The sequence below is a fragment of the Bombina bombina genome, chromosome 6 (assembly GCF_027579735.1).
Source record: "Bombina bombina isolate aBomBom1 chromosome 6, aBomBom1.pri, whole genome shotgun sequence".
Classification (NCBI taxonomy): domain Eukaryota; kingdom Metazoa; phylum Chordata; class Amphibia; order Anura; family Bombinatoridae; genus Bombina; species Bombina bombina.
The window spans coordinates 285,167,921-285,192,085 of record NC_069504.1 but is presented as its reverse complement, the minus strand read 5'-3'; the positions used below and the strand labels follow the sequence as shown (position 1 = coordinate 285,192,085).

Below are 24,165 nucleotides of genomic sequence, written 5' to 3'. Positions count from 1 at the left end.
TTTATGTCCGATTACGGTGTTCCATCACCGAAACCGGTCAGACGTTTTTTTTCTAGGATATTTCATCTCCTTTGTGCTGTTTATTTATTTTTAATGATGTACAAATAAAGTGTGGTTTTTACTTTATTATGTGTATCATCATCTTTTGACTAAGGCTTCAAGGACTTATATATATATATATATATATATATATATATACACACACATACACAGGTAGCCCTCAGTTTACGCCGGGGTTAGGTTCCAGAAAGAATGGTTGTAAATCGAAACCATTGTAAATTGAAACCCAGTTTATAATGTAAGTCAATGAGAAGTGAGGGAGATAGGTTCCAGGCCCCTTTCAAAATTGTCATAAGTAACACCTAATACATTATTTTTAAAGCTTTGAAATGAAGACTTTAAATGCTAAACAGCATTATAAACGTAATAAAATAATCACACAACACAGAATATATAATTAAACTAAGTTAAATGAACAAAAACATTTGCTAAACAGCATTATAAACCTAATAAAATAATCACACAACACAGACTTCACTTGCATTTTTCTGCAAACAGTTCTTTCTATGCATTCCAAACTGGACTGATTTATAGACAGGAAGATTGTGTTCCTTTGAAATCTGCTTGATAGCTCAGGTCTGGTTAAACTGATTAATTTCTGCTTGCTTGGCTTTGCTGCAACGCAAGCGGACAGCTCCACCTACTGGCTATTTTTATAAATGCACTGCTTCTCAATGCTTTTCAATAGCAGCCACATGACTGAAAAAAAAGGTTGTTATTCTGAAACAGTGTAAATTGAACCGTTGTAAAACGAGGGCCACCTGATTTTATATATATATATATATATATATATATATATATATATATATATATATATATATATATACACACACACACATATATACATACATATACACGCACACACACTGTACAGTACTTTGCTTATTGTACCGCACAATGTATATATATATACCTGAGCTGCAGGAAGCTCCAGACAGCCTGTATATGGAACCAGAGTGTGATCCGTGCTCAGGTTCCATATAAAAGGCAGATGCCAGATTGTTACAGACGATAAGATGTATATATGTGCAAAAAGCAGCCCCCAGCTCTAGAGCCTACCTAGGTAGGCTCTTCAACAAATCGATACCAAGAGAAAGAAGCAAAAATAGATAATGGAAATAAACTGGAAAGTTGTTTAAAATTGTATGCTCTATCCAAGTCATGAAAGAAAATGTTTGCGTTTCATGTTCCTTTAAAGTCTATGGGGATTTTTGAAGATAAATCAGACTTTTCTAAAGGGTTGTGGTCAACCCTATAGTTAAAGGGACAGTCAACACCAGCATTTTTGTTGTTTAAAAAGATAGATAATGCATTTACTACCCATTCCCCAGTTTTGCAAAACCAACACTGTTATATTAATACACTTTTTTACTTGTGACTAACTTGTATCTAAGCATCTTCTGACCGCTCCTAATCACATGACTTTTAGTTATTATCTATTGACTTGCATTTTAGCCAATTAGTGCAGTGTCTGCCACTAGCCACGGGCGTGATCACAATGCTATCTATATGGCCTACATGAGCTTGCTCTCCCCTGCTGTGAAAAGTAAATAAAATAGAGGCGGCCTTCAAGGGCTTAGAAATTATATGTGCCTCCCTAGGTTTGCTTTCAACTAGAATACCAAGAGAACACAGCAAAATTGTTGATAAAAGTAAATTGGAAAGTTGTTTAAAATTACATGCCGTATTTGAAAAATGAAAGTTTTTTTTGGACTTGAGTGTCCCTTTAATGTAAGAATATGAGGAATATATATATATATATATATATATATATATATATATATATATATATATATATATATATATATATATATTTAGAATGCCCCTTTAAGCATTCAGCCAGTGAGGCTGTATGTCCAGAAATACATTGTGTATAGACATGTGATTCCCATTAGTTTCAAAACCAAAATAAACACCTTAAAAACATAATAGCAGGTTTTCATATGACTAAAATATTTATTAAATGTTAATATCCATTTATTTACCAAGGTCAATATTTAAAATTAGGCATGAAAGCTCAACAAGCTTTTCTACACCACTGAGATTTATTATTTGAAAAACACTGAAATCACTGGTTTACGAAGTAAATCCACTCGCTTTAAGAAAGCAGTTTGTGCCATTATTCTTATATAAAAAGTTCCTTCTCTTGCAATAGAATAAAGTCCTTTGTCTACTTCCTTTATATAAAGTCCCTTTGTTGGGGATTTATAAAACTCCTACGGTTGGGTTGTGGCAATGTTTGTTGTATAAATGTGTCTCTATGGGGTTCACAAATTAAAGGCAACTAATGATACCAGAGAAAATACACACACATTATATTCTAAAATATAATTTATATATAGTGAAGATTGGGTTAGTCGTATTAGTCCAGTAGAGTATTGCAGTATGCAGTGATAACTTTTTGATTGAACTAATATAATATTTAAAAGACAAGCTTTCGAGAGTTTTCCTCCCTTCCTCAGGTCTGAAGTAATACTGATCAATCTAATATAGAAACACACTACATACAACAATTGGAAGGGAGGGAGGGGGGTGAGAGGGGTGTCATAAATAGTAGAGGATGTGTCTGAAGGAGCGTATGGGAAATATTATGTTAGTTAGTCCAATAAAAAGGTATCACTGCATACTGCAATACTCTGTTATTTAAGCATCTTATCTACTGGACTAATAGAGCTAATCCTCAATCTTCACTACTATGGCAGATACCGTATACAGCCGCATAAAGAAGCAAATGATCAAACTAATTAGAAGAGAAACACAAATTAACAGTGACATGTTTTCTTACACATAAGAAAATGTATCTAATCCCTAATGGACTTCGAATTAAGAACCCACTTTCTACTACCCACAACTCACCATACGCTCCTTCAAACACATCCTCTGCTATTTATGACACCCCTCTCACCCCCTCCCTCTCTTCCAATTGTATGTAGTGTGTTTGTATATCAGATTGATCAGTATTGCTTCAGACCTGAGGAAGGGATACACACCTGCCTATATTAATTCTTAGTCTGCTACTAAGGGCTGCAATATATACCTTCTAACTGACAGGAGATTAATTACGGTCTAAGGTGTTTACTGTTGTGAATTCAATACATGTAATATACAGAAAATAAACACCAGTGCTTGTGCTTAATTATCTTCATGGTTTCTAAACATTTAATCTGTGGTGCTAACCCCATATGTTGACATTATCATTATCTAGAACTATGTTGGCATGTTCAGCTCATGCATTATAGATTTTTGACAATAGGTTTGTCACAAATAAAATGAGAAAAACAAAAGTTTCAAAATTGTGTCTTAGATTTCTAAATGAAATCTAATACATTAGTAATTGTGGGTTTTTTTCACACACATAATACTCCCACTTTTCCTTTATACTCATTTATTGAAGGTGCACAGCAATACAAAAGACTGCCAAGTCCCTAGCAATGTGCAGTCACTCTGTATCTTTACAATGACTCACCTATAATGTTTTGTCTTTTTTTTTAGAAACATTATACCTGCAAGCACTAATGATGTGTTTTAGTGCCTCTCCGGCAATCATTTAACATCTTGGTCACAAAATAGGACTGCAAAGTATTGCTATGCAAGGGGGTAATTTGCACTCAGCTAATCACTTGCTTTGATAGTATAGTTGCTCCTGCAAGTCTCAGCCTCTGCTGTTGCACGCAGGGTCTCACTTAATGTATGGCGCATTACAGATTTGCTATGTTTGTCCATACAGCTCTGCTTGTACAACCATATTATTTCAGTATACTATATCTGCGATTTCTAAAACAACAGTCTATTTATAATTCTACTGCTCTAATAAGTACCTGCAGAAAAGTCTCAAGCAAATAGAAAAAAACACGTATTAAAAAGAAATGTGGACGTGAAATTTAAAGGATTATAATCCATATAGGATATTATACATTTTTTTTTTTAAATAAAAACTTTCCAAGGAAACTCAGTTATTAAATCTGCCCTTTTCACTTTTTTTTCCCCATGAAAGCATAAGGTTTGTTCAGGACAGTATACATATCTGTGTGTACATAACATTGTTGCAAACATTGCTGCCATACGCTCTATGCACAAGAGCTACTGTACATTCTAACAAAGGATACTAAAATACTGAGGTACATTTGATAAAATAAGTAAATTAAAATTACATTTTAATGATTTGTAAATAGTGTTCAATTTAAAAAGAAAATTCAATGTCAATGTCCATTATAAAGAAGTAGTAAAATCAAGTAGATTATAAATGTGGATTACATCATAATGAAAATCAGGATTTTTCCAAAATAAAAAGGGAAATCGTAAATATTATCTATCTTGTGAAATGAAATGCTGTGAGGAAGTACATGCAAAGTAATATAAATTAAGGCCTATATAAAAGGAGACTAATCTCATTACAGATTAAAGTCAGTTTATTGTATGTGTAATATTTTTGTTTAATTGTGCAATTATATCAAGTGAAAACCTGCAGAAAAAGATATGAAAAAGTTCCATGCACAGTATGTATAAATACAACTTCCTATACAGCTGCTAGTAAATGGATATTAAAGTAATTTATTATATAAACATGCTCAATTATATATATTATAGTTTAAGGCTGTCATTCTGTTAAAGGGACACTGTACCCAAAATTTTTCTTTTGTGATTCAGATTGAGCATGAAATTTTAAGCAACTTTCTAATTTACTCCTATTATCAAATTTTCTTCATTCTCTTGGTATCTTTATTTGAAATGCAAGAATGTAAGTTTAGATGCCGGCCCATTTTTGGTGAACAACCTGGGTTGTCCTTGCTGATTGGTGGATAAATTCATCCACCAATAAAAAAAGTGCTGTCCAGAGTACTGAAACAAAAAAAAAAGCTTAGATGCCTTCTTTTTCAAATAATGATAGCAAGAGAACGAAGAAAAATTGATAATAGGAGTAAATTAGAAAGTTGCTTAAAATTCCATGCTCTTTCTGAATTACAAAATAAAAAAATTGGGTACAGTGTCCCTTTAACCAAATAAGCATTGCTTTGCAAAGACACACTCCTTGAAAACTCTTACAGAATGTTTTATCTTATCTCTGCTGCTGAGATAATTTAGGGGCAAATATAAATGAGCGTGTGCAAGCTATGCAGTGTGTAGGAGGTAGAACTCAATTTGAATTTTTTTTTAAAAGCTGAAGCAATCAGAAATCCACTGACATTGTTTGCAAGTGGGATTGGAAATTGGCCAAATGAGATCATAAAAAAAAAAAAAAGTGAAATTAAAGAGGAGCTGCTGATTGGTGACTGCACATGTATGCATCATGCTATTGGCTCACCCATGTGCATTGCTGTCACTTCAAAGGATACAAAAGAATGAAGCTAATTATTTAATAGACGTAAATTGGAGAGTTACTTAAAACTGTATTTCTTTCCAATGGCATGGAGAGTCCACGATTCAATTACTGTGGGAAAAAAAAAAAAAAAAAAAATCACCGCCTGACCACCAGGAGGAGGCAAAGAACGGCCTCCCTAACAGGCCACATTTTGAGGATCTCTGAATTTGAGCAGGTTAAATAAATCAGCCAATTAGTAAAAATTGTTATTTTTCCTGCTCTCATCCTGAAAACCTGGCATGTTGAGGAGGCATGAGGACAGGGTTTAAAACCAGTGCTCTTTCTGAATAATAATAATAACAAAAGATAGGTTTCATATCCCTTTAAATTATTATATTGCAGTGTATTTAATAATATTTGTTGATTAAAGCTACTAGTTTACAAACACAGTAGCAAGAGGTGGAAGGCTGAAAGTTTTGTGCAGACAGGAAGAAGCTGCTACATATTTTACTAATGTAAATCTGTGCCATCGATGTAAAACAAATGAAAATGATCAGATCTAAAAAAGTATCCATTTAAATGTTCTGAATAATAAAGAATAGCCAACAAACACTCTATACAGCCGATTATAGATCACACTAACTTAATTATTTAACATGGAGTTAAAGGGTAATGAAACCCAAACATTTCCTCTTGTGATTCAGAAAGAACATACCCCAAAAAAAAAAAAAGTTTCCAATTTACTTTTTTCACTTTTACTTTGTTCCCATGATATTCTGTGTTGAAGAGATACCTAGGTAGATACCTGGAACATTACATGGCAGGACGTAGTGCTGCCATCTAGTGCCCTGGCAAATTTATAGCATTCTTGCAAAACTGCTGCCATATAGTGCTCCAAAGATGGGCTGGCTTCTAACCATATGTTGCTGCTTTTCAACAAAAGATACTAAGAGAACAAATAAAATTTGATAATAGAAGTAAAATTAGAAAGTTGTTTAAAAATCGCATGATCTATCTATATCATGAAATAAAAATTTTGTATTTTTATATCCCTTAAATCTCTGCCATTTAATTAAAGGGACAGTCTACAATATAATTTTTATTGTTTTAAAAGATAGATAATCCCTTTTATTACCCATTCCCCAGTTTAGCATAACCAACACAGTTATATTAATACACTTTTTACCTCTGATTACATTGTATCTAAGCATCTTCTGACAGCCCCTGTTCACATGACTTTATTATCTATTGACTTGCATTTTAGTCAATTAGTGCTGTGTTATGCTGACTATTAAATAACTCCATGGGCATTAGCAAAATGTTAATCTATATGGCTTACATGAACTAGCAATGTCCTGTTGTGAAAAGCAAATAAAAAAGCATGTGATTAGGAGGCTGTCTGTAGTGACTTAGAAACAGACAAATATTTAGAGGATTAAATGTTATAAAGTATATTAATCTAACAATGTTGGTTGTGGAAAGCTGGGGAATGGGTAGTAAAGGCGTTATCTATCTTTTTAAATAATAATTTTAGTGTTGACCGTCCCTGTAAGATATTATTAAATCATGAAAAGTATTTTGCAAACCTTAAAAATAAACTACAAAATCATTATCACTATGCTTTTCAAAGACACATTCTGTTTAAGAGGACACCCTGTTGTGTAAAGATATATTGTAATGAAATGGTAACAAAATCAGCCTGGAATATCTTAACAATTAATACCAAAATGTATTATTTTGATAGAGATATATAAATAGTTTATACAAAATAATTCACCTACACTTATACAGAAAGTAAACAAAACTCTACAACATTAGCTGAACATTGTGCAACTACAGCACAGTGTAGTAAAACTGATAGGTACAATGTGTGGAAGGAATAAGGAAGTTAAGTGAAACCCCCCCACTAAACATCTCTGGTAGTCACAGTATTCTATTTCCTACCCATCCCCCATTTTACGTTAGAAAACAAGTTTTCAGTACAAGTCAGGTAATGTATATTTTAGGAGTATCTGTAGAGAAATATGCCACGTTTGTAACCTGTCACTACCAGACACACCTGCAGAGAAGAAACTACTCAGGTGGAACATTATATATATATATATATATATATATATATATATATATATATATATATATATATATATATATATATATATATATATATATATATATATATATATATATATATATATATATATATATATATATACACACACACACACACACACATATACACACATACACACACACAATTACCAGAAAGAAAGAAAAAAAAAGCAATAAATTACACAACCAAAACTTTTGGTGTTCTATGTTCAGAATAAATACAGCAAGAGCTGGTCACTGCATTAGTTTTTGTGCAGACAAAAGCTGTCATTGTCACAAGCATTCAGTAGGATGTTCTGTTCTAGAGGAAAAGAGCCTGCTTCCTCAAGGTTTTGGATTAAAAGGACATTGTTGTGCACAAATGATATGATTTAATACTGACACTTGATTGCTAGGTGTTAATCCTTGACAAAAAAAAAAAAAAAAGTTTAAAAGACATAGGGTAAAGTCACTTGACACAGCAAGGGGCTGCAATCAGGATCCACTACTATGGAACAACTCATCAATCATCATCTGTGTCCTGCTCGGGAGCTGTGAGGTTTGCAGTTCCTGAGTGGAATTTTACTTTACTTCTCAGAATAAAACCCTCTGTAAATGTGCAAACAACCTGCAATTATGGGAAATAGAGCCACTTTTCCATAAAAAAATGAGGAGTGTTTTTGAAATGTATTTTTCCCCCTAAGGCTTGTGGATGTCTTGCAATAAGAATGTGTGTTTTATCCCTTTTATAGTCTGTTAACATGAATATTGCATTATCAGTAGTGTACAGACAGGCAAATCTGCTAAATTCAGTTTAATTTTAAACAGCCATCAGTTAACCTAATTTGATGAATGCAATACATAGACAAGTCTTTAATTGCCTTTATTTCACCTGCATTCTTGATAGAAAAGACATTTTTTGCCTTTCTTATTCTTAAAAAAAAAAAGAAAGATTCCATATTTGAAAGTAGTAACAGTAAAAGTAAAGGGCATTTATGTGTATTTTTTGTGTCTAATATTATTTCATTTTTGTGATGAATCTAAAATAAATTTCTTCTGTTAAGTGTGATCAGTCCACGGGTCATCATTACTTCTGGGATATTACTCCTCCCCAACAGGAAGTGCAAGAGGATTCACCCAGCAGAGCTGCATATAGCTCCTCCCCTCTACGTCACTCCCAGTCATTCTCTTGCACCCAACGACTAGATAGGATGTGTGAGAGGACTATGGTGATTATACTTAGTTTTATATCTTCAATCAAAAGTTTGTTATTTTAAAATAGCACCGGAGTGTGTTATTACCTCTCTGGCAGAGTTTGAAGAAGAATCTACCAGAGTTTTTGCTATGATTTTAGCCGGAGTAGTTAAGATCATATTGCTGTTTCTCGGCCATCTGAGGAGAGGTAAACTTCAGATCAGGGGACAGCGGGCAGATGAATCTGCATAGAGGTATGTAGCAGCTTTTATTTTCTAACAATGGAATTGATGAGAAAATCCTGCCATACCGATATAATGTCATGTATGTATACTTTACACTTCAGTATTCTGGGGAATGGTACTTCACTAGAATTACACTGTAAGAAGTACATAAAGCTGTTTAATAACTAGAAATTATGTTTAACGTTTTTGCTGGAATGTAAAATAGTTTTCATTTGCTGAGGTACTGAGTGAATAAATGTTTGGGCACTATTTTTCCACTTGGCAGTTGCTAAATCTTTTTTTCTGACAGTTTCTGTTCTCTCTCACTGCTGTGTGTGAGGGGGAGGGGCCGTTTTTTGGCGCTTTTGCTACGCATCAGATATTTCAGTCAGCAGCTCATTGTATTTCCTGCATGATCCGGTTCATCTCTGCAGAACTCAGGGGTCTTCAAAACTTATTTTGAGGGAGGTAATTTCTCTCAGCAGAGCTGTGAGAATTATAGTTGACTGAGATAAAAAACATTTATTCTGTAATTTGTTTCCTGCTTTCAGAATTTGTTATCTTTGCTAATGGGATTAAACCTTTGCTAAAGTTGTGTTGTTTACTAGGATTGAGGCTATAATTGTTTCAATCTATTAATTTTCAACTGTCATAGATCTTCTGTGCTTCTTAAAGGCACAGTACGTTTTTAATATTATTCTAATTGAATTGTATTCCAAGTTGCAAGTTTATTTGCTAGTGTGTTAAACATGTCTGATTCAGAGGAAGATACCTGTGTCATTTGTTGCAATGCCAAAGTGGAGCCCAATAGAAATTTATGTACTAACTGTATTGATGCTACTTTAAATAAAAGTCAATCTGTACAAATTGAACAAATTTCACCAGACAACGAGGGGAGAGTTATGCCGACTAACTCGCCTCACGTGTCAGTACCTGCGTGATATTGTAGCGCCGAGTACATCTGGGCGGCCATTACAAATCACATTACAGGATATGGCTACTGTTATGACTGAAGTTCTGGCTAAATTACCAGAGGTAAGCGTGATCACTCTGGGGTGAGAACAGAGTGCGCTGATAATATTAGGGCCATGTCAGACACTGCGTCACAGGTGGCAGAACATGAGGACGGAGAACTTCATTCTGTGGGTGACGGTTCTGATCCAAACAGACTGGATTCAGATATTTCAAATTTAAACTGGAAAACCTCCGTGTATTACTAGGGGAGGTGTTAGCGGCTCTGAATGATTGTAACACAGTTGCAATACCAGAGAAAATGTGTAGGTTGGATAAATATTTTGCGGTACCGGCGAGTACTGAGGTTTTTCCTATACCTAAGAGACTTACTGAAATTGTTACTAAGGAGTGGGATAGACCCGGTGTGCCGTTCTCACCCCCTCCGATATTTAGAAAAATGTTTCCAATAGACGCCACCACACGGGACTTATGGCAAACGGTCCCTAAGGTGGAGGGAGCAGTTTCTACTTTAGCTAAGCGTACCACTATCCCGGTGGAGGATAGCTGTGCCTTTTCAGATCCAATGGATAAAAAATTAGAGGGTTACCTTAAGAAAATGTTTGTTCAACAAGGTTTTATATTGCAACCCCTTGCATGCATTGCGCCGATCACTGCTGCAGCGGCATTCTGGATTGAGTCTCTGGAAGAGAACATTAGTTCAGCTACTCTGGACGACATTACGGACAGGCTTAGAGTCCTTAAACTAGCTAATTCATTCATTTCGGAGGCCGTAGTACATCTAACTAAACTTACGGCGAAGAATTCAGGATTCGCCATTCAGGCACGCAGGGCGCTGTGGCTAAAATCCTGGTCAGCTGATGTTACTTCTAAGTCTAAATTGCTTAATATACCTTTCAAAGGGCAGACCTTATTCGGGCCCGGGTTGAAAGAGATTATCGCTGACATTACAGGAGGTAAAGGCCATGCCCTGCCTCAGGACAAAGCCAAAGCTAAGGCTAGACAGTCTAATTTTCGTTCCTTTCGTAATTTCAAAGCAGGAGCAGCATCAACTTCCTCTGCTCCAAAACAGGAAGGAGCGGTTGCTCGCTACAGACAAGGCTGGAAACCTAACCAGTCCTGGAACAAGGGCAAGCAGACCAGGAAACCTGCTGCTGCCCCTAAAACAGCATGAATTGAGGGCCCCCGATCCGGGATCGGATCTAGTGGGGGGCAGACTTTCTCTCTTCGCCCAGGCTTGGGCAAGAGATGTCCAGGATCCCTGGGCGCTAGAGATAATATCTCAGGGATACCTTCTGGACTTCAAATACTCTCCTCCAAGAGAGAGATTTCATCTGTCAAGGCTGTCAACAATCCAGACAAAGAAAGAGGCGTTTCTACGCTGCGTACAAGAGCTCTTGTTAATGGGAGTAATCCATCCAGTTCCACGATCGGAACAGGGACAGGGGTTTTACTCAAATCTGTTTGTGGTTCCCAAAAAAGAGGGAACTTTCAGACCAATCCTGGACTTAAAGATCCTAAACAAATTCCTAAGAGTTCCATCGTTCAAAATGGAGACTATTCGGACAATTTTACCTATGATCCAAGAGGGTCAGTACATGACCACTGTAGATTTAAAGGATGCTTACCTTCACATACCGATTCACAAAGATCATTACCGGTACCTAAGGTTTGCCTTCCTAGACAGGCATTACCAGTTTGTGGCTCTTCCATTCGGATTGGCTACAGCTCCAAGAATCTTCACAAAGGTTCTGGGTGCTCTTCTGGCGGTACTAAGACCGCGGGGAATCTCGGTAGCTCCATACCTAGACGACATTCTGATACAAGCTTCAAGCTTTCAAACTGCCAAGTCTCATACAGAGTTAGTACTGGCATTTCTAAGGTCACATGGATGGAAGGTGAACGAAAAGAAAAGTTCACTCGTTCCACTCACAAGAGTTCCTTTCCTGGGGACTCTTATAGATTCTGTAGAAATGAAGATTTACCTGACAGAGGACAGGCTAACAAGACTTCAAAGTGCTTGCCGCACCCTTCATTCCATTCAACACCCGTCAGTGGCTCAATGCATGGAGGTAATCGGCTTAATGGTAGCGGCAATGGACATAGTACCCTTTGCACGCTTACACCTCAGACCACTGCAACTGTGCATGCTAAGTCAGTGGAATGGGGATTACTCAGACTTATCCCCTTCTCTGAATCTGGATCAAGAGACCAGAAATTCTCTTCTATGGTGGCTTTCTCGGCCACATCTGTCCAGGGGGATGCCATTCAGCAGACCAGACTGGACAATTGTAACAACAGACGCCAGCCTTCTAGGTTGGGGTGCCGTCTGGAATTCTCTGAAGGCTCAGGGACAATGGAGTCAGGAGGAGAGTCTCCTGCCAATAAACATTCTGGAATTGAGAGCAGTTCTCAATGCCCTCCTGGCTTGGCCCCAGTTGACAACTCGGGGGTTCATCAGGTTTCAGTCGGACAACATCACGACTGTAGCTTACATCAACCATCAGGGAGGGACAAGAAGCTCCCTAGCTATGATGGAAGTATCAAAGATAATTCGCTGGGCAGAGTCTCACTCTTGCCACCTGTCAGCAATCCACATCCCGGGAGTGGAGAACTGGGAGGCGGATTTCTTAAGTCGTCAGACTTTTCATCCGGGGGAGTGGGAACTTCATCCGGAGGTCTTTGCCCAAATACTTCGACGTTGGGGCAAACCAGAGATAGATCTCATGGCGTCTCGACAGAACGCCAAGCTTCCTCGTTACGGGTCCAGATCCAGGGATCCAGGAGCAGTCCTGATAGATACCCTGACAGCACCTTGGGACTTCAGGATGGCTTACGTGTTTCCACCCTTCCCGATGCTTCCTCGATTGATTGCCAGAATCAAACAAGAGAGAGCATCAGTGATTCTAATAGCACCTGCGTGGCCACGCAGGACTTGGTATGCAGACCTGGTGGACATGTCATCCTGTCCACCTTGGTCTCTACCTCTGAAACAGGACCTTCTGATACAGGGTCCCTTCAAACATCAAAATCTAACTTCTCTGAAGCTGACTGCTTGGAAATTGAACGCTTGATTTTATCAAGACGTGGGTTTTCTGAGTCAGTTATTGATACCTTAATACAGGCTAGGAAGCCTGTTACCAGAAAGATTTACCATAAGATATGGCGTAAATACCTATATTGGTGTGAATCCAAAGGTTACTCTTGGAGTAAGGTTAGGATTCCTAGGATATTGTCTTTTCTACAAGAAGGTTTAGAAAAGGGTTTATCTGCTAGTTCATTAAAGGGACAGATCTCAGCTCTGTCCATTCTGTTACACAAACGTCTGTCAGAAGTTCCTGACGTCCAGGCTTTTTGTCAGGCTTTGGCCAGGATTAAGCCTGTGTTTAAAACTGTTGCTCCACCATGGAGTTTAAACCTTGTTCTTAATGTTTTACAGGGCGTTCCGTTTGAACCCCTTCATTCCATTGATATAAAGTTGTTATCCTGGAAAGTTCTATTTTTAATGGCTATTTCCTCGGCTCGAAGAGTCTCTGAATTATCAGCCTTACATTGTGATTCTCCTTATTTGATTTTTCATTCGGATAAGGTAGTTCTGCCATCAGTAGAGGAGGGGGGCGGGATCGCGTGTGGGTGCGCGTGGGTGTGTTTAAAACTGTTGCTCCACCATGGAGTTTAAACCTTGTTCTTAATGTTTTACAGGGCGTTCCGTTTGAACCCCTTCATTCCATTGATATAAAGTTGTTATCCTGGAAAGTTCTATTTTTAATGGCTATTTCCTCGGCTCGAAGAGTCTCTGAATTACCAGCCTTACATTGTGATTCTCCTTATTTGATTTTTCATTCGGATAAGGTAGTTCTGCGTACTAAACCTGGGTTCTTACCTAAGGTAGTTACTAACAGGAATATCAATCAAGAGATTGTTGTTCCTTCTTTGTGCCCAAATCCTTCTTCGAAGAAGGAACGTCTACTGCACAACCTGGATGTAGTCCGTGCTCTAAAATTTTACTTACAGGCAACTAAGGAATTTCGACAAACGTCTTCTCTGTTTGTCATTTACTCTGGGCAGAGGAGAGGTCAAAAAGCTTCTGCTACCTCTCTTTCTTTTTGGCTTCGTAGCATAATTCGTTTAGCTTATGAGACTGCTGGACAGCAGCCTCCTGAAAGAATTACAGCTCATTCTACTAGAGCTGTGGCTTCCACTTGGGCCTTCAAGAATGAGGCCTCTGTTGAGCAAATTTGCAAGGCTGCAACTTGGTCTTCGCTTCATACTTTTTCCAAATTTTACAAATTTGACACTTTTGCTTCTTCGGAGGCTATTTTTGGGAGAAAGGTTCTTCAGGCAGTGGTTCCTTCTGTATAAAGAGCCTGCCTATCCCTCCCGTCATCCGTGTACTTTTGCTTTGGTATTGGTATCCCAGAAGTAATGATGACCCGTGGACTGATCACACTTAACAGAAGAAAACATAATTTATGCTTACCTGATAAATTCCTTTCTTCTGTAGTGTGATCAGTCCACGGCCCGCCCTGTTTTTAAGGCAGGTAAATATTTTTTAATTTATACTCCAGTCACCACTTCACCCTTGGCTTTTCCTTTCTCGTTGGTCCTTGGTCGAATGACTGGGAGGGACGTAGAGGGGAGGAGCTATATGCAGCTCTGCTGGGTGAATCCTCTTGCACTTCCTGTTGGGGAGGAGTAATATCCCAGAAGTAATGATGACCCGTGGACTGATCACACTACAGAAGAAAGGAATTTATCAGGTAAGCATAAATTATGTTTTTTCTGTAAAATTTTATTTCATTTAGTTTTTTGCTTATCGGGTGTGCCACTATCCACCAATAGGGATTCATGCTTATCAGCAATACAAAAGAGATACCGGCACTTATTCAATATAAAAGTTCATTCTTTATTTCATAACTTAAAACACAGCATAATCACGCCTGTTTCGGCACTTAAGCCTTATTCATAAGCGTGATTCCAATAAAAAAAACCAAAAAATAAAACCTCTAAAAATGTATAGCATAACCCGACTGACCATTGGGTCTAACAGGTCATGTGACTATATTGTGATTCACAGTTTAAATTAAATATTTGATACAAGTATCATAAAATGTACATATATTGTAATAGGGAACAATACATAATACATAAGCAGAAAACATGAAAAGGTGCTAATGTCACTGTAATTTACCAATTGACATTATAAATCCCTGGTACAATTCCTAATCTCCACCAAGGCTATATGAGCTACAAAGGAACAAAACAGGGGGAAAAGAGAGACAACTCAAAAGGATTGTTATATTAATCCCCAAGGCATTGAGACATGCTCCTTACATACTGTTACTATGTTTCATATATCTGACTCTGCACAACTTTATTTAAAGGGTCATGAAACCCAAAAAATTTCTTTCACGATTTAGAAAGAATATTCAATTTTAAAACATCTTTCTAATTTACTTCTATTAGCTAATTTGCTTCATTCTCCTGATATCCTGTGCTGAAAAGCATATCTAGATAAGCTCAGTAGCTGCACATAGATGCCTCGTGTAATTGGCTCACTCATGTGCATTTCTATTTCTTCAACAAAGGATATCTAAAGAATGAAGCAAATCAGAGCATAGAAGTACATTGGAATATTGTTTAAAATTGTATTCGCTACCTGAATCATGAAAGAAAAATTTTGGGTTTAGTGTCCCTTTAACCCCTTAATGACCAACGACGTGCAGGGTACGTCCTCCAAAAAAATGTCCTTAATGACCAAGGACGTACCCTGCACGTCGTTGGTCTTTGAAAGCAGTGGAAGTGATCCTGATCGCTTCCAGCTGCTTTCATGTTATTGCAGTGATGCCTCGATATAGAGGCATCCTGCAATAACTTTTTTAAAGCAGTCCGATGCAGAGAGAGTCACTCTGTGGCCCTCTCTGCATCGGCTATTGATGTCTATGATCGTTGGTGGGTGGGAGCGTGTCCAGGGAGGCGAGTGGGCGGCCATCAGTAGAGGAGGGGGGCGGGATCGCGTGTGGGTGCGCGTGCACAGGAGCGTGCACGTGTGAAACTGGCCAGAAGTTAGCATTGAAGTGCAAGAGGCACAAGGTGGGACTCAGTGGGAGAGAGGGTGGGAATAAAAAATATTAATGATCTGGGAGAGGGTGGGGGGTTGGGTGTTAAGGGGGGTAAGCTACACTACAGAAAAACTTAAAATAAACATTTGATTTCAAACTGGGTACTGGCAGACAGCTGCCAGAACCCAATATGGTGCACAATAAGGCAGAGGAGGGGGGTAGAGAGCTGTTTGGGGGATCAGGGAGGTTGGGGCTAAGGGGGAGGGGTCCTACACAGCAGAATTATTATTATTTTTTTAAACAAAAAAAAAACAAAAAAACTTTTATTTTAGTACTGGCAGACTTTCTGCCAGTACTTAAGATGGCGGGGACAATTGTGGGGTGGGGGAGGAAAGACAGCTGTTTGGGAGGGATCAGGGGGTGTGATGTGTCAGGTGGGAGGCTGATCTCTACACTAAAGCTTAAAGTAACCCTGCAAGCTCCCTATAAGCTACCTAATTAACCCCTTCACTGCTAGCCATAATACACGTGTGATGCGCAGCAGCATTTAGCGGCCTTCTAATTACCAAAAAGCAACGCCAAAGTCATATATGTCTGCTATTTCTGAACAAAGGGGATCCTAGAGAAGCATTTACAACCATGTGTGCCATAATTGCACAAGCTGTTAGTAAATAATTTCAGTGAGAAACATAAAATTGTGAAAAATTTAGCGTTTTTTTCAATTTGATCGCATTTGGCGGTGAAATGGTTGCATGAAATATACCAAAATGTGCCTAGATCAATACTTGGGGTTGTCTACTGCACTACATTAAAGCTAAAATTAACCCTACAAGCTCCCTAATTAACCCCTTCACTGCTGGGCATAATACACGTGTGGTGCACAGTGGCATTTAGCGGCCTTCTAATTACCAAAAAGCAACGCCAAAGCCATATATGTCTGCTATTTCTGAACAAAGGGGATCTCAGCGAAGCATTTACAACCATTTATGCCATAATTGCAAAAAATTTGTGAAAAAGTGAACGATTTTTTTTTTTATTTGATGGCATTTGGCGGTGAAATGGTGGCATGAAATATACCAAAATGGGCCTAGATCAATACTTTGGGATGTCTTCTAAAAAAAAATATATACATGTCAAGGGATATTCAGGGATTCCTGAAAGATATCAGTGTCCCAATGTAACTAGCGCTAATTTTGAAAAAAAGTGGTTTGGAAATAGCAAAGTGCTACTTGTATTTATGGCCCTATAACTTGCAAAAAAAGCAAAGAACATGTAAAAATTGGGTATTTCTAAACTCAGGACAAAATTTAGAAACTATTTAGCATGGGAGTTTTTTGGTGGTTGTAGATGTGTAACATATTTTGGGGATCAATGTTAGAAAAAGTGTGTTTTTTCCATTTTTTTCCTCATATTTTATCATTTTTTTATAGTAAATTATAAGATATGATGAAAATAATGGTATCTTTAGTAAGTCCATTTAATGGCGAGAAAAACGATATATAATATGTGTGGGTACAGTAAATAAGAGGAAAATTACAGCTAAACTCAAATACCGCAAAAATGTAAAAATAGCCTTGGTCCCAAACGAACAGAAAATGGAAAAGTGCTGTGGTCATTAAGGGGTTAAGACTCGTAAGATGGAGCTCAATATTACTAAGTTACCACAGTATTCAAGGGCTAGTAAGTACCTGTAAACAACTTTAAAACACCTTTTAAGACAACACAGAGGGCAATATACAAATAGTTTATTCCCAAAAGTTTATAAGGTCAAAGGTCGAATTAAAGCCCTTGGGAATACGTGTGTCCAGCGTAAAAATCCAAAAAGCCTCTTTTGAATAACAATCTGTTAATATTGCCTCCCCTCTTAGGTTGTTTAACCGTTTCTATTATCATCCATTTTGGTGTTGTGTTTACCTTTTGATACTCTTTTATGAAGTGTTTAGCCAATTCAGAACACTTATATGACCTTTTAATGTCTGACAAGTGTTCTCTCCCTCTCTCCCTGACTTCTCATGAACTGCTTATCAACCAGGACAGTTGTAAACAGACATGCAGTATCGGTTTTTAAAAAAAATATATACAAATAAATGGCTTGAACATGTTCATACAGAATTTTTTTTTTTTTTTTACATTTTTTTCAAAAACATAACAAATACCATTACAGCTATAAAATGTTTAAAAGAAGAGATCTCATGCTGGAATCCCCAGTTGTAGTCTGCTGGGCATGCTTGAAGGCTGGGTGTCAGACAAATGCACATAACCTAATGATGTATTGGGAGTTGGTCAAAAGTAAATAAAACATTAAAAGGGACAGTCAACACAAAATGTTTTATTGTTTAAAAAGATAGATAACACCTTTAATGCCCATTCCCCAGCTTTGTACAAACAACATGGTTATATTAACATACTTTATAACCTTTAAACCTCTAAATTTCTGTCTGTTTCTAAGTCCCTAAAGTCATCCTCTTAATCACATGCTTTTGTATTTGCTTTTCACAACAAGGGAAGCTAGATCATGTGAGCCATAAAGATTACATTGTGCTGAAGCCCATGGATTCTAAAACACAACACTAATTGGCTTAAAGGGACATGAAACCCAAACATTTTCTTTCATGATTCAGTTAGAGAATACAATTTCAAACAACTTTCCAATTTACTTCTATTATTTAATTTGCTTCTTTCTCTTGTTATCCTTTGCTGAAATATTTATCTAGGCAAGTTCATGTGCAGCAGAGAACCAAGGTTCTAGCTGTTGATTGGTGGCTGCATATATAAACTGATTGTCATTGGCTCACCCATGTGTTCAGTTAGAAACCAGTAGTGCATTGCTGCTCCTTCAACAAATGATACCAAGAGAATAAAACAGATTAGATAATAGAAGTAAATAAGAAAGTTGTTTAAAATTGTATTCTCTATCTGAATCATGAAAGAAAAATGTTGGGTTTCATGTCCCTTTAATGCAAGTCAATAGATAATAAATTTAAAGTCATGTGATGAGGGGGCCGTCAGATACAAGATAATCACAGAGGTAAAAAGTGTATTAATATAAGCATGTTTTCTGTGCAAAACTGGGGAATGAGTAATAATATTAAAGGGATTGTCTATCTTTTTAAACAATAACATTTTTTGAGTTGACTGTCCCTTTAAGTAGTAGTGATAATCAAAGAAGCATACATATAATACATTGCTGTGCATTTTAGACCACAAATATGTCCCTTTAATTAGCAAAGGGATATTTACTATGACCTAGCACTGAAACAATGTTTTATACAGAACTCTTAAATGCAGAGAAAGATAGTAAGTTCCTGGAATACAGAACACTACAAATCTCCTGTGGGTTGTCTTCCTCCAAGGCACTCAACCCTTTCTGTTCACTGATAACTTTCTTACACTGTTTGGTCTCATATGACTTGCTGATTCTTGTCTTTTTGGCATGTGATCTTAAGTTTACAGCTGTAGTACAATCTACTTTTTCTAAAAACGTTGACATTTTCTGCGTTGCCCCTTTAACATGAAATACATAGAGAGGGTGTGTAGCTATGTTATGTATTTCTGATCACATGTTTTTCATTACTGAAGACTAATTCAAAACATACTAACTGCACGGAATGAGCCACTAAAATACTATAAGCAGTTTTTAAAGAAACAACAATAAAAATGTACATTTTAACATTCTACTCACATATATTAGACATAGTATAGCAACACTGTATGTAACACAATGGAATTCCAATTCACAGGATGTAACTTGAGTTATAAATTGAGAAAATTTGAGTAGGCAGAGGGTAATATTGGAACTCCTATTTCAGAAACCTTGTAAATTGAGTATGTTAGACTGTAACAACTTATTAAACAATAGCTTCAAGGTTTGCTTGTGAATAAATGGGTGGGAATATGCCCTACTAGACAGTATGGGTTATTTTTCCATTCAGTTTGAAAGAACATTTTATCACCAGGTAGTACACCAGAAAATATAATTTTAATAAATGGATGTAATTATACCACATTATGTGACAACATGATTGTGGAATGTGTTAACACAGTGCTGAAAAACAGGAAGCATTCCACTGCATGTAGCCCAAAGCAAAAAGTAGTAGCTACCTTTCTAAAGATTTAGATAAGTAACCTGTATTTGGCATAGTAAAAAAAAGGGCACCAACACATCGACTATAGCCATCAAGAGGTTAATTGATTCAGTTTATAATCTTAATAGAAATGAGCAATCATACATCTGTGATACGTGCAAAGTACATGTGTACACTTGGGGAAAAATGTAAATAATATAATAGTAAATAGTGAATTTCTTGAGTCATGCGTTATAAAAATAATGTTAGCAAATAAAAAGCACAATAACATCTCACATTCGTCATACACAGTATGCTCATTGCTTGTCTAAATCCCACAACTGGCTGAGGGTGTAAATAAAAGCAGCAGCACTATTTTACATACCAATATACCTACTCTAGTAAATACAGCTATCGTTATAGCAACAGTGAGCGCTGTATATGCAGACAGCACATGTTATTTGTGCACAGATCCAGTAGGTGCCCAGGGAATAGATGATGCATTCCCGGTGCTGGCAGTGCAGTGCCAGTCACACAGAGCAGGCTGGGGGTACAGTGCACATAGTATTGCATGGTGGCAGCAGGATTGTAGCAATAGGTAAAACATGACACACTGGTTTGTAACATGCTGCCACTGAATGAACAAAACAAGCTAATACATGCCTGCTATTCTGGTACCACAGACTATTTAGTAGCCAGGCTGACATAATATCCATAGGTAGTGGGCTCACTTACCCTGGTCTTGGCTCGCTGATGCCTCTCGGGGTCAGAGTAGGTCCTGTCCACAGCTATCCCGGTGTCACTGCCTGGCATGTTTCCTCCAGCTCTTTGTTATCACAATAAAGAAGACGGTGATAACCACAAATGGAAAGAGATAAATGCCCCCTATGCTGCTAGCAGTGCCAGGCTGTCTGTTGGTCACACATAATGACAAGGGCTGGCTGGCTGCCTATGGTCCTCTCTCTTCAAGCTGACCGCCTTGCACAGAGCTGGATTCTCTCCCCTGATCCCTGTGATCTGTTAGTGCTGAATCTGAGTATTAGGGAGGAACAGCACTAGGACACACCTCCTAGCCCAGTTCACCCTTTCACTGCGATAAAGGAGAGACTCCAAATCATTGTAATTTACATTGTGAAAGAAGGCAGAGAATCTGGCAGCTAAGGGGTTAAAATATTTAGACCTTGAGAAAAGGAACTAGAGTAGTTAATAAGAACAAACTTACATTAGGAAAGGGAAACTGTATGTGACAAAACAGAGCATACACATTTTGAGCTGTATAGTTAAAGTGGATATGGAGACAATGCACAGTGCAAAATCCATGACGCTACCAGTCAATTTTCCATTTAAAAATCACATATTTTTAGCACCATAAATGTACAATATTTGTAGCAGTTATGTTTTCATTAATTTATTATTATATATTTTTATTAATAATAATAATAATAATAAAAAATCTTACATTATCAGAGCACAGTTTGACTTTGCAACTAAACTGAAAGTTGTTGCAAATTGGTTATAGGAAGTATGTAATGTTTGAGTGCATTATTGTTTCTTTTTTTTTTTTTCTTTTTAATCCAAGGAAAAGCTCCAGTCACTTAAAAATGACAGTTATGCAAATTAAAATCTAAGAAAGGACTAAATAAAAATCAGTAATAATATAAAAAGCTACACAAATAGGGATAAACTTAGTTTATAACCTAATTAAACATTAGAATGTGATTGTTTAATTCTGTACACACCCACCTAAGCCTTTTTCAGTGTTGCTAAACCATAGGTCACAGGTGCCATATTCCAGATCTCTAATGCTTTCTATTTGGTTCTTTTTCCCTAGATGACAAATTGTATCTTTACTATAGAGGCATTGTGTAGTATTTGACTCTTTGTCATATGTAGTATGGTGGAAAATGTGCAAGTACAGTATTGCTATATCATCTCTTAATTAAAATCTAAATTCAGTTTAGGATTTATTGAATCTGTAATATTTGGTGTACTCAGTAAAAAAAACACAACATCTAAAGTGTCCCTTTATTTGATAAGGTGGAAAACTCCCAAACCCTTGTAACATGGAGTACTGGCAAAATATGGAGCAATATTCATCATCACCCTTAAAGGGACAGTTTACTCAACAAAATTCTCTCCTTTAATTTGTTCCCAATGATCCACTTCACCTGCTGGAGTGTATTAAATTGTTTACAAGTATTTCCATTAACCTTATATTTGCATTTGAAATAGTTTATTTAGCTTGTGGTATCCCCACCCATCCTGAAAGTTTTTGGCCTTGAGGCCAAGCTGTATTAACACAGCCAGTAGAAGAAATTACACTCCCAGTGGGTTATAGAAGAGATAAGGTAATAAAATGTTAATTTTCCTTTGTTCTCTCCAAGTATTGGTGATTGGTTTATGGACAGATATAAGATAAACAAGCATGTATATGTACACAATGTGGTAAAGTAATGAGATCTGATTACACCTACAAGCTCAACCCATTTTATTAGGTTGTGGCTTCAAAACACAACATCAGCTAATTCATATACACAAATAAACCTTAAAAAAGAAAATATCATACATTTTATACTCTGCAGCTGGTAAAAAAAGTAATTGGAAACACATTAAGGGAAAAACAATGATATAGTATACTGTCCCTTTAAAGAGAAACAACAATTTTACAGAACTTTACAGTTTATTACTGTTATGAAATTTGCTTAATTGGTATCATTTGTAACTTGCTTCATCGGTCTCTACTTGTATTTACTTGACAGAGCAGCAATGCACTACCAAGACCTAGCTGAAGACATTGGGTGAGTCATAGGGTGACCATAATGCTGCTTTAAAAAGAGACACATATGAAAAATACATATGTCAGGGCTGTTTAAAGAAATGTTTTGTATAAGAACCCTGACATATCTATAGCACGGGCCATTTTTTGCAGTACAGTGGTCCCACCCCTTGCACTCTCTCCTTCCCCCTCTCTTTTGCTCTCTCTCTCTCTCTCTCTCTCCCTCCTCTCTTTTGCTCTCTCTCTCCCCCTCTCTTTTGAGCTCTCTCTCTGCCCTCTCTTTTGCGCTCTCTCTCTGCCCTCTCTTTTGCGCTCTCTCTCCCCCTCTCTTTTGCGCTCTCTCTCTCCCCCTCTCTTTTGCGCTCTCTCTCTCCCCCTCTCTTTTGTGCCCTCTCTCTCTTCCCCTCTCTTTTGTGCTCTCTCTCCCCCTCTCCTTTGTGCTCTCTCTTTCCCCCATCTCTTTTGCGCTCTCTCTCTCCCCCATCTCTTCTGTGCTCTTTTTCTCACCCATCTCTTCTGCACTCTCTCTCCCCCTCTCTTTTGCGCTCTCTCCCCTCTCTTTTGCGCTCTCTCTCTCCCCCCTCTTTTGCTCTCTCTCTCTCTCCATCTCTTTTTCTCTCTCTCCCTCTCTTTTGCGCTCTCACTCCACCCTCTCTTTTGCGCTCTCTCCCCCTCTCTTTTGCGCTCTCTCCCCTCCCTTTTGCGCTCTCTCTCTCCCCCCTCTTTTGCTCTCTCTCCCCCCTCTCTTTTGCTCTCTCTCTCTCCCCCTCTCTTTTGCTCTCTCTCTCTCCCCCCTCTCTTTTGCGTGCTCTCTCTCCCCCTCTCTTTTGCACGCCCTCTCTTCCCCTCTCTTTTGCGCTCTCTCTCTCCCCCCCTCTTTTGCGCTCTCCCTGTCCCTCTCTCTTTTGCGCTCTCTCCCCCCTCTCTTTTGCGCTCTCTCTCCCCCTCTCTTTTGTTCTCTCTCCCCCATCTCTTTTGCGCTCTCTCTCCCCCTCTCTTTTGAGCTCTCTCTCTTCCCCATCTCTTTTGCGCTCTCTCTCCCCCTCTCTTTTGAGCTCTCTCTCTCTCCCCCATCTCTTTTGTGCTCTCCCTCCCCCTCTCTTTTGAGCTCTCTCTCTCCCCCTCTCTTTTGAGCTCTCTCTCTCTTTCCCCCCTCTCTTTTTTTGTGCTCTCTCTCTCTCCCCCTCTTTTGCTCTCTCTCTCTCCCCCCTCTCTTTTGTGCTCTCTCTCTCCCCTCTCTTTTGCACTCTCTCCCCCCTCTCTTTTGCTCTCTCTCTTCCCCCCTCTCTTTTGTGCCCTCTCTCTCTCCCCTCTTTTACTCTCTCTCTCCCCCCTCTCTTTTGCTCTCTCTCCCCCTCTCTTTTGCACTCTCTCCCCCCTCTCTTCTCTCTCTCTCCCCCATCTCTTTTGCGCTCTCTCTGCCCCT

General features: G+C 37.9%; 1 protein-coding gene across 1 annotated transcript in view; it reads right to left on the bottom strand.

Moving 5' to 3' along the window:
- TMCC3 (transmembrane and coiled-coil domain family 3) overlaps positions 1-20,994 on the bottom strand; it is a 259,710-nt gene extending 238,716 nt beyond the window's left edge. The window contains exon 1 of the mRNA XM_053716895.1: positions 20,699-20,994. Within this exon, the coding sequence (XP_053572870.1) occupies positions 20,699-20,776 (78 nt within the window). The 5' untranslated portion in view covers positions 20,777-20,994. The remainder of the gene's footprint in view (positions 1-20,698) is intronic.
- Positions 20,995-24,165: the final 3,171 nt, after the last annotated feature.